The 11,245-nt window shown below is 39.8% G+C and overlaps 1 protein-coding gene across 2 annotated transcripts; it reads right to left on the bottom strand.

The window, feature by feature from the left end:
• Nucleotides 1-8: 8 nt before the first annotated feature.
• rps9 (ribosomal protein S9) lies at nucleotides 9-2,906 on the bottom strand. 2 transcript variants are annotated; one of them, XR_003441819.2, is made up of 6 exons: nucleotides 2,795-2,906; nucleotides 2,081-2,193; nucleotides 1,798-1,920; nucleotides 1,467-1,653; nucleotides 839-964; nucleotides 9-265 (listed from the first exon to the last, which is right to left on the bottom strand). XR_003441819.2 is itself a non-coding variant. In XM_027155083.2 (5 exons), the coding sequence occupies exons 2-5, from the start codon at nucleotides 2,175-2,177 to the stop codon at nucleotides 88-90; spliced, it is 585 nt and encodes a 194-aa protein (XP_027010884.1). In that variant the 5' UTR covers nucleotides 2,178-2,193; nucleotides 2,795-2,843; the 3' UTR covers nucleotides 9-87. The 2 variants fall into 2 exon arrangements, 1 of the variants encoding a protein (XP_027010884.1); XM_027155083.2 differs by lacking the exon at nucleotides 839-964 and having other exon boundaries at nucleotides 2,795-2,843.
• Nucleotides 2,907-11,245: the final 8,339 nt, after the last annotated feature.

Here is an 11,245-nt window from a genome sequence, read left to right as displayed (position 1 = left end):
CAAGGATGTGGGTCAGAAAATTGTTTATTGAAAAAAAAAGCAGAGAGATCAGACAGCAGCATCCATATCCCTGTGTGCCGATTTAGTTTAATCCTCCTCCTCGTCATCTCCTCCTCCTGCTCCACCCTGGCCCTTCTTAGCGTTCTTTCTCTTGACACGGCCAGGACGTCCTCCTCCGTATGGAGAGCGCAGGGAGAAGTCGATGTGCTTCTGACTGTCCAGGCGCACCACAAATGATGGGATGTTCACCACCTGCTTACGAACACTACACACACACGAGAATAATTAACACACTGTACTGTAACCAGTCAAATCACATCACTGAAAAGTGCAATCCAAGTTATACTGAGCAAAGCAGACCTTCACTTGTTTGAGGGGACCAAAAAAAAAAAAAAAAAATCATGGTGGAACAGGCAGTTCAAACAGGTCAGTTGTAATTGAATTTGAGTCAGTGAGTAAATCGGCTCACAGTGGGCAATTCAGTGAGTCTTCCCCAAAATATTATGGTCCTGATCAAGCAATTCAGAGTGGTTAATTCAGTCAAGTTAGAGGCAAAGTGAACTAGGATCTAAAGAATCATTACATTCCACTCAAATGGTTCCAAATGAATGAATTAATATTTAACTCAATTCTGAAAGCTGAAGTCAGAGCTGCACAATCATTTTAAAACCTGGACCACGTCATCTTCAACACACAGTCTCATCTCTCACTCAGGCCTCATTGACGAGGAATTCGTGACACCACGGTTAATCTGACGCTGTTGGTTTAAATCATCGGCCGAGAGTGAGAGCGCTATCGTTAGCTTTATAGACAGTATGTTTGGGTCCGGGGGTGTTACCTGAGGTCTGCAAATGGTTCCGGTCCATACAGCCAGCTTGGGGCTCGACACACATTAACACAGGCAAAGGTATACGGCTCAGTGCCGAATTGACCTTGCAGAAATTTCACTTGTGCTCAGCAATGGCTAACGAGACAGGAAGCACAGCCTCAATACAGGAAGTAAACCAACTGTGCCAGAAATTACACAATTCTCTAGTGATGCTTCCACCTACAGGATTTTCAATGTCATTTAAACAGCATTTTGTGACTGGTGACACAGTCAGTGTCATGGTAACAAAATAAGGATAACGTTTAGGTTTGAAGCCTGGTTATAAGGAATGGTTGGTTGGCATGTTAACAGACTATTAACTTTTTGGTAAATTGTTTCGAATCATCCTTACTGTTTAGGGGGTTCAAAGCCACACCCCAAAATCACAGATTAGCATTCTATCTAGTCAATGCTGGGATTTTAACAGAACATGGTGTTCAGTGAAAATTGTATATTTAGCTTAGTTACATATTAAGATCAGGCGATGCATGTAGCACACTAAAATTCATAGCATGTTTAAGACATTAGCAGTAACAAGTGGATGGAAACGTCGCTGGAGTAGCCCTGCCTCGTCAGGGTGCCTGATTAGTGTTCTTACCGGATGTGTCTCTGGCGAATGAGGACACGGGCATGATGGATGCTCTTAGCCAGGCCAAGTTTGAAGACCTGAGTCTGGAGCCTGCGCTCCAGAAAGTCCTCCACCTTCAGACCCAGGATATAATCGAGCTTCATCTTCCCTTCGTCCAGCACACCGATGCGCACTAAACGCCTCAGCAGGGCATTACCTACACACGGAGTTCTTTAATTATAGAAACGTACACATAATTCTGCCACAGGTAACAGCAATTGTGAGGACTGGGACTGAGAAACAATACTACAAGTTAGAGTGAACACACAGCTGTCATCATTGTAACTAAATAAAACCTCACCCTCAAAAAGACGCCTGGGATCCTTCTCATCCAGAGTGAGCAGCTCTCTAGCAGCTTTGCGGATTTTAGCTAGAGTGAACTTCACCCTCCAGACCTCACGCTTATTCCTCAGACCATACTCCCCTGTAACAAACACCACAATACAGGTCAACACATCAGTAAGCTGAAACTAACAATAGTTTATTATAAAAGTTCAAATCCCAGGTTCATCCTCAGCAAAGATTATGCCACACTATTAGTAACAGGTCAAAGTACATGACGTGAATCTGAAACAAATCCTCACCGATGAGCTTGAGCTCCTGGTCAAGACGAGACTTCTCGAAGGGACGACGTGGAGTGACATACGTCTTACTGCACACCCAAGTGCGGGCAACCGGCATGGTGACTTATCCACACCTAACACATACAAGGAAAATAAAGAATTTATATATTTATTAAAAAAAAAAAAAAAGGCTTTTGATCTAAAAAAAAAAACAAACAAAAAAAAAAACTCAGGCCTCATTGACGAGGAATTCATGACACCACAGTCACATCTGATAGAGAGAACTTTAAAATCATCAGCCATGAGAGAAAACAATACAAAACTACTTGCTTTTTCCTTTAAAATAAACTTTTTATAAAATGTGTAATTAGCATGGTTTAGCCACGTGCTCCCTCTTACAGCACTTCTAACAAAATAAATAAAACAGTAATACACAATAAATCAGCCAGGAAAAGGTTTAAACAGTGACTTGTGACACTTTACAGCCTTAACCTGCAAATAAAAATTCATTATTAAGCCCTTCCTCAGTAACACAGCTACACTGAAGCTAACAACATGGCGGCTGAAGGCCTGAGTCTCTGTCTCAGCTCTATACTGTTCTAATCACACACGCAGCTCTTTCACAGGGAATACGGATAAAAATAACATTTAGAACATAAAACATTCAAACGAAACCCAGCGAAAACTGTACGAAGGTAAAAACGTGTCCTAATTCAGTGCAAAGTCAGTCCCCACCTGTCCTCCTCAGAGTCCAAATGAAAAAGAGAACGAGCGGAAGTGACTGAGGGCCTTATAAGATCCACGTGCACGCGCCTCGTGTGCGCGCGCGCCACTAGTGATGCGCATGCGTACATCTAGTCGATTTGTTATACCGAGACCCCGGCTTATGTCCTGTAGATGGCGCTGTGCACGCTGTCTTCACTCCGAAGGCTGCACAAGCAAATACTACTGAAACAAATACTAAAGAAAACATGAAAATTCATGTAAAAGCTGAAAATTCGTGCAAATACAGAAACAAAATTGTGAAAAAACCTGCAAATGCTGAAGAGATAAATGTAAATACTCTAAACAAATACTGAAGAGAGACATGTAAATACTCGAAACGTGCAAATACTGAAAGCGAATATACATGTAGACAACAGCAAGGGGGTTCAGCACCATTCTGTGATGCCGTTCACATAGAGAGCAGTTTTACTGCAAAAAAAAATCTCAATGGATAATTACTACTACCACTAATAATAATAAGTAGGGGCTGAGTAACAGTTATCACATTAAGTAACTTATTAATCTGACCTAGTGCTTGAAGCTAAAATGTCTCCGAGACCCTCTATAGGAGGCCCTTTTTTATTTAATCTTATTTCAAAATTGTATTTTATTTTATTTAACAAGTTACATGAAGACACTAAGCCTAGGATAGTCATTCTCGTAAAGGTAAAACCTTTAGATTCATTTGAATATATATGACTAAGCTGATGAGTTCGGCTTCTTGTCCTAGATCATTTTGTCACACATTCCTCAGAAATATTTCTGTTTTACAGTGTAAATCACACGTGTATTTTCTGGGTTGTTGCAGGGTTCATTTTCAGCTAACACAAAGGCCAGAGTCTCCATATCCATCATCAATGTGTAGAGGTTTTTTTATTGTAAGAGCTATCATTGCACAGAAACAGAAAGTAAATGTGTTACAGGAAACTCTGACTTCATTCACTGAGTGCTGGTGAACTGTAACCGTGTGAAATTACAGGAAATGACATCTAGATCCCCAAAGGAACATGAACAGATTCTTATAAAAATGTTTAGTGGTAAAGAATATACAATTGTGATATAATAAAGCTTAAAATATTAGGATATTAAGATAAGACTGGTTTTAATATCCAGTCCTATTACTCAAACAGCATGAGCAGCAAAAAAAAAAACATCACGTACAGTTATATTGCTTCACGCAAGTATAATAATAATAATAATAATAATAATAATAATAATAATAATAATAATAATAATAATAATAATAACAGTAGTAGTAGTAGTAGTAGTAGTAGTAGTAGTAGTAGTAATAATAATAATAATAATAATAATAATAATAATAATAATAATAATAAATTGGTTAGAGTAACAGTAATAAATTTGAGCTGCGCATAGCCATACATTTTATACACAACACATTTATCTGTTCATCCTTTTTTTGGGTTTAAAAACATTTTACAATTTTGATTTCTTATAGTTCAGTTTTACTTCACTGGAGTTGGATGTTCTGTTCACCAACTGTGTTAGCATTCTCAGTGTCATAGCTGTAATAAACAGAGAAGAAACTCATTCATACACAGTGCATAAACTCAAGGCTCATCTTTTGCACTACATTATCAAGTGGACATGAGTGTGAGTGTGAGTGTGAGTGTGTGTGTGTGTGTGTCTGTGTCTGTGTGTCTGTGCGTGTGTGTGTGTGTGTGTCACATACCCGTGATGTTTCTTATACACCACTATAACAACTCAGCTGAGGAGGAAGAGGAGGACAAGACTGATGAGGCTGATAATCAGTGGAGAACTCATACCACTCATACCATCTGAGCAAGAGAGAGAGAGAGAGAGAGAGAGAGAGAGAGAGAGAGAGAGAGAGAGAGAGAGAGAGAGAGAGAGAGAGATGATGATGATGAGATATATACAACTGAAACTAAACTGTGAGAAAGTGAGAAGCTGTTCCTTGTTCTCATTCATGTTGATATCTGTGATACGCTCCTCTATATCCCATTATGATTTTAAGTTTGTTTCAAGTATAAATATTGCTCATGCTGGCTGAGAGACAGGACAGCTTTGAGTTATTTATTTCTTCATAAATATTTTTGGAGTCTGTCCTAAAACTTAGAAATAAATAAACTACTAAACATTAATGATACTATAACATTATTACTACTATTAATAATAATAAATTATGGATAACGTCTGGGATGTGTGTACTGTATGTGTGCTTGTGTGTAAACTCTCCTGGTTTCTACCATAATGCATCTAAAATCTCACCGTTCATCACCAGATCACCCTTTTCTGATTCACACAGACCTGCTGAAATACAAACACACACCAGACATGAGACATACACACACACATACACACACACACACACACACACACACACACACACACACACACACACACACACACACACACACACACACACATATTCTTTAAATAAACTGATATAGACTATATTAATGTACCTGTGCAGTTGATTACACGCTCCTGTGTAAAAACAGTTAACACATAATTACAATCAGTGTTGTTAAGGAAAATGAAATTATTATGAATATAACAAGAAGTAGTTTAAATGAAACCGCTGACACACCCCCCCAGACAGACAGTCCTCTCTGACCCACACACCAGAGTCTCGACTCTTCATGGTCAGCTCACTGTGTTGGTACGAAACAACACTGTTGGGATCAACATTACCTGAATCGTCCACTACCATCGTTCCCTAAACACACACACACACACACACACACACACACACACACACACACACACACACACACACACACACACACACACATACAGAAAATGTTTTATACATTCAGGTGTCATATTTTTTGATCTGTTGTGTGTGGCTGTGTGTGTGTGTGTGTGTGTGTGTGTGTGTGTGTGTGTGTGTGTGTGTGTGTGTGTGTGTGTGTGTGTGTGTGTGTGTGTGTGTTGAGGATGAATGAATCCACATGCTGCATTTAAACATAGCTTGACTGTGATCTGAAAGGCATGGTGTGTTTGTGAGTTTCACAATCACGTCACCCACATCCTGCATGAGCCAGGTGATGGAGCAGTCAGGAGGCACTTTACCCCAGAGCTTGTAGACCAGAGAGTTGTTTTTATTGCAGCAGTGAAGTTCAGATAGCACCAACTTCACCAGAGAACTCAAACACACACCTACAGAGAGAAGCAGAAGAAGCTCAGTGTTCTCTAAAAAACAATAAGAACCTTCACTTAATGCCACAGTGCAGTGTATCACACTCTTCCACACAATTATTCACTAGATAGAATAAAAAATAAAATATAGCTAAGACGTTGCTAAAGAAGGAGGAGAAGGAGTTACTAAATTATGACGTCATTATGCACTTCCATATTTTGGATCGTTTGGATGTGTGTGTGTGTGTGTGTGTGTGTGTGTGTGTGTGTGTGTGTGTGTGTGTGTGTGTGTGTGTGTGTGTGTGTGTGTGTTTTACACCTTGAGAAAAATGTTAAACGCCAAAAAAAGGCTGTAGTTAGATATAGACATCTAGATCTAGATCCACTCAGTGCTAAATCAAAACTAATAAATAAGGATAAAAAAACAACAACACGTATGCAAATAAAAATACAAGTTTTCTTAGATCATGACTTACTAATCAGAATAAAACTAACCTGCTCCTGGTTCTATAGATGTTGAATAAAGTTATTGTAAAGTTGCAGATACTCACAGCAGAGCAGAGAAGAATTAAACCACCACATGCTGGAGGCAAGTGTGTATGTATGTGCGCGCGTGCGTGTGTGTGTGTGCGCGTGTGTGAATATGAATGCAACGTGAAGTGAGTAACCAGTTTCCGGAAAAAAACAAACAAACACAGCTTACTGTAAGTGATTCTCTGATTGACAAACCAAAGTGTTACTATAGTGAAAACACATCCGCCAATTCATTCACCAATGAATCGAATACTAAAGAAATCAGTTCCTTATGTAACCCTGAACCAGATAAATGCAGGAAGATTATGACCGGTGTTTTTCTTGAAAATGGTTTGATTAATAAGGAATTATTGCACACGTGCACTGAAAACAAATCCAAACACAACATTCAGCAACCATAGAAGCATTAAAACTGAAGATAAACATCACCTCAGAGTCAAGTGTGAAAGACAAAAGGAGGTGAAGGAAAGAAAGAAAAAAAAACCCACATAAATGAAATCAGTAATAAACTGTACACACAGTGGCACAGACTGTGAAGGTACAGATTCTTGACTCTGACACTGTTGCTAGGCATCATAAACACATCTTACAAACACACATTTCCAGGAAAACAGCAGGTTGAGTTGAAGTTTGAAGTCATGTGCAGTATGAATACTGTGCAGAAAACGAACTCATAACCAAAGCGAGAAACACCTTCAGTATGATTAACATTTAAATGGAAGATCATTCTCTTGTGCTTTTTATGCCTGGTTCAATGTTTACTTTACATTGGCACAGAAATGAGAGTTGATGTGTTTACGTTACACAAAACACACTTCAACTTAGAAAGAAGGAACCAGTCTTATGAAGTTGAAAGTGAGTTTCATTTCTACCAGTTTCATAATCTCTCTCTCTCTCTCTCTCTCTCTCTCTCTCTCTCTCTCTCTCTCTCTCTCTCTCTCTCTCTCTCTCCTGTTTTTAATGTCAAAGCACTACACATACAGACGTATATTATCATGGAATTGATGATGTTGAGACGACTGTGTCTAGGGTTTGTTAATAAGATTAATTCATGTTTACCCTGCTAATTAAACGCTTACACACAACTGAATCAAACACTCGACTCATTTAGGAAAAAATAATGACACATTACAGTCACCTAATAAAGTTGAGTCAGTGAGTAGACATTTTTTGTGAATGACACACACATACACACACACACACACACACACACACACACACACACACACACACACACACACACACAAAATGGTGGTTAGACCATTTTGCAAAATGAGCTGTACAATTTCTGCCTGATGAAGTGCGTGTTATGTGACAAGTCCAGAAAACTCCAGGCTCTTTAGGGTTTTTCCTAGTTGAAGGTCGGACAGTAGCTTCAATTCAATTAAATTAAATTCAAGTTTATTTGTATAGTGCTTTTTACAATAGACATTGTCTCAAAGCAGCTTTACAGAACATAAACATAGAGCAGAAGGTAAACATAAGGAATGATAAAAGAAATAATGAATAATAAAAGAAAAAGAATTAACAGAATAAAAAAATTCAAGATTATTATTAGATATATAGTTCACAATCTGTATGTATTTATCCCCCTATGAGCAAGTCGCAGCAGTGGCAAGGAAAAACTGCCTTAAATTGGTAAAGGAAGAAACCTTGAGAGGAACAAGGGGGACCTCATCCTCATATGGGTGACACTGGGGGTGTGATTGTAATATACAGTCAGATAAATGTTGTATTGGTGTAAGGATCATGGACTTCAGATGGACTTCCTTAGTATCACAGAGTCATAGAGTCGGCCTCGGCTCAGTGGACGTCCAAAGGCTACGTCCCACAGAGGACGTTGGGAGCTGGTATAATGTAGCTCCTCCTCATTCTGTCTGTGTTTACCATCATGTAGAGGAAGCGCTGTCCTGAAGGCAGCAGTGGGAAGAGTCCATTGTTCAGGTGGCCAGCATCCTTTACTATACTCCTGGTCTTGGTCAAAAGCCACTTTCTATAGATAGATGGCAGGTTGGGGGGCAGTGCAAATAATATGTTCAGCTGATCGCACAACACTATGGAAAGCCACCTGTCTGGTGCTGTTCCCAATCCAGGATGTGATGCAGGATCCAGGACCTCTCAGGATGCTCTGAAAGGTGCAGAAGGTCCTTAGCACTTAATTGAGCAGGACCATGAGGAGATTGTTCTCCTGGCACCAAATCTCCAGGTTTTTAATGTCCTCTTGGTAAGCTGTCTCATCATTGTTGGAGATCAAGCCCACCACAACTGTGTTCTTGGTGATGGTTGTGGAGACGGAAGAGGCCGTGCAGTCATTATTGTAATGATTAACTGTCTGGATGTTCCTTTAGGTGTCAGAACTGTGCTTGCACATTCTCTGCTGGAACATTAGGGGGCATTCTGGCAGCGTGTTGTGTCACATGCTTTCGCTCAACTGATTAATTAGTCTTTTCTTGTCTTACAGTTTATATTTTCAGTGTTTGCCTTTGCTGTGTTATTTTCCTAGTTTTTGTCATTATTCCCCTGTCTATGTTTGTGTTTTAGTTAATAAATGTGTTGTTTTGGGGGGCGCTGTTGAGCAGCCAATGGAGTAAGATGTGTGATTTGGGACTCCTGCAGAGTTTATGGTAATTGTTATTTTATATCGCAATTTGGATTACCTTTTTGATATATTCACCCGTGGGATATTGTGTTTTTTCACCACTTGGACATAATATCATGGCTGGTAAAACAGCTGGTAAAACAGCTAAAACCCGTGCCACCACGACCCAACAACTGAGGCCTGCTACACAGATAACGACCCCGGACCCTGGTGCTCTGTCTTCACCCCGCAGCTCCACCTCTCCCAGGGAAGTCGCCCAGGTAATTGATGCGGAGTCCCTGAAGCGAGAACTGCTAATCTCTTTAAAGCAAGACATTGCTGAGATTTTTAAGACCGAATTTCGTGCTGCACTGGGTGATGATTTGTCCACAATTAGAGCTGACCTACAGTCAATAAAAACACAGCTGGTGAACGATAAGGGCCCCTCAGACGCAGAGTTGGCCGCACTCAGAGGTACAGATGTAATGTATGCAAGTGTAAGAGTGCAACGTCACTAAGCACGTGACATATACATGTGGAACAACCCGGAAGTAAAGAAAACATGTGAGTTCTAGAGCCAGCGCGTGTCGTCTCATTTTATTGCTTAACAAACAACATTACATGGTGTCAGAAGTTGTGAGTGCAACGGAAAAAAAATGGCACAGTTACAGCCACCACCGAACCTAATTTTACAGGGAAATCTTGCCAAAAGCTGGAAAATTTAGATACAAAAGTTTGACTTCCTAACGGCTAGCGGTATCACGGAAAAGTCAGAAAAAGTGCAATGTGCCACGTTTCTGCACGTCGCGGGTGAGGATGCAATAAAAGTTTGCAATACTTTTGAATTTCAGGAAGATGAGAAGGATAATATTAACATTCTCAAACAGAAATTTAGAAACTATAGTGAACCGAGAAAAAACCTAACTTATATACGTCACATGTTCTTCACGAGGGCACAAGGACCTTCGGAGAATATTGATGCCTACGTCACGGAGCTAAAGAACAAGGCGAAAGACTGTGAGTTTGGAGAATTGCATGATTCACTTATTAGAGACAGAATTGTTTGTGGCATAAGAAATGACACAGTAAGGGCCAGATTGCTAAGAGAAGCAGATCTCACGCTAGCAAAAGCTGTGGACATTTGTCGGGCTAACGAAATAACGTCTAGCCAAGTAAAAGCACTAAATGAAGAAGTAGACATGCACAAGATCAAAACTGTGAAAATTAAGCGAAAAATCAACAAGAATGTGCCAATAAGGAGTGATCTGTGTGAAGACATAAAAAGCAGCAGATGTGGTTATGAACACGAACAGAGAAAATGCCCTGCCTATGGACAAACATGCAAACAGTGTAATAAAAAGAACCACTTCGCAAAAATGTGCAAAAATGAGCAAAAACACGCCAGTAAAATGCACACGCTTGAACAGACAGAGGAAGGTGACAAAAATATGTTCCTGGGCACACTAGAAGTTCAGAGAAACAAGCTAAAAAATGTGCAATCTGTCACTACTGAATTCCATAAAAAAGAAGAGTGGTCTGAAGTGCTCAAGATAAGAGGCAACCATGTGAAATTCAAGTTGGACACTGGTGCAGAATGCAACGTTATGTCATTAAAAACTTTCAAATCACTGAACATAATGGACAAGCTGCTGAAATCCACATGCAAGCTAACTACATACTCTGGACACCAAATGTCACCATTGGGACAGAAACAGCTAACGTGCGAGTACAAAGGTCAAAATCACAAGATTCTGTTCCAGATTGTTGAAAAAGATGCTCCTGCAATATTAGGAAGAGCCACATGTCAGACATTAGGTATGATAAAAAGGATACATGAAGCATGCCAGGATATCATCATATTCAAACTGATCCATCAGTAAAGCCTGTTATTCATGCTCCAAGAAAAGTTCCAGTTGCACTGAAAGAAAGAATAATTGAAGAATTGCACCGGATGGAAGACATGAAAGTTATAAGACAAACAGAGCCAACTGATTGGGTAAGCAGGATGGTAACAATTGTCAAGCCAGACAAAATTCGTATATGCCTCGACCCACAAGATTTAAATAAGGCAATCAAACGTGAACATTATCCTCTACTTACAGTAGAAGAAGTTGTGGCACATATGCCAAATGCCAAGATATTCTCAGTACTTGATGCAAACCAAGGGTTCTGGCAGATCAAATTGGACA

Source organism: Tachysurus fulvidraco, chromosome 3, assembly GCF_022655615.1.
Source record: "Tachysurus fulvidraco isolate hzauxx_2018 chromosome 3, HZAU_PFXX_2.0, whole genome shotgun sequence".
NCBI classification, from domain to species: Eukaryota; Metazoa; Chordata; class Actinopteri; order Siluriformes; family Bagridae; genus Tachysurus; species Tachysurus fulvidraco.
The sequence above is the reverse complement of the archived record's forward strand: the minus strand, read 5'-3'. Positions and strand labels throughout refer to the sequence as shown.

What these genes read in the sequence shown, in the direction of transcription:
- rps9 (XM_027155083.2), bottom strand. Translation starts at nt 2,177, where the DNA reads ATGCCGGTTGCCCGCACTTGGGTGTGCAGTAAGACGTATGTCACTCCA. An exon ending in CCAGGAGCTCAAGCTCATCG is followed by an intron (nt 1,921 to 2,080) that starts GTGAGGATTTGT and finishes TGTTTGTTACAG; the next exon opens with GGGAGTATGGTCTGAGGAAT. An exon ending in TCCCAGGCGTCTTTTTGAGG is followed by an intron (nt 1,654 to 1,797) that starts GTGAGGTTTTAT and finishes CTCCGTGTGTAG; the next exon opens with GTAATGCCCTGCTGAGGCGT.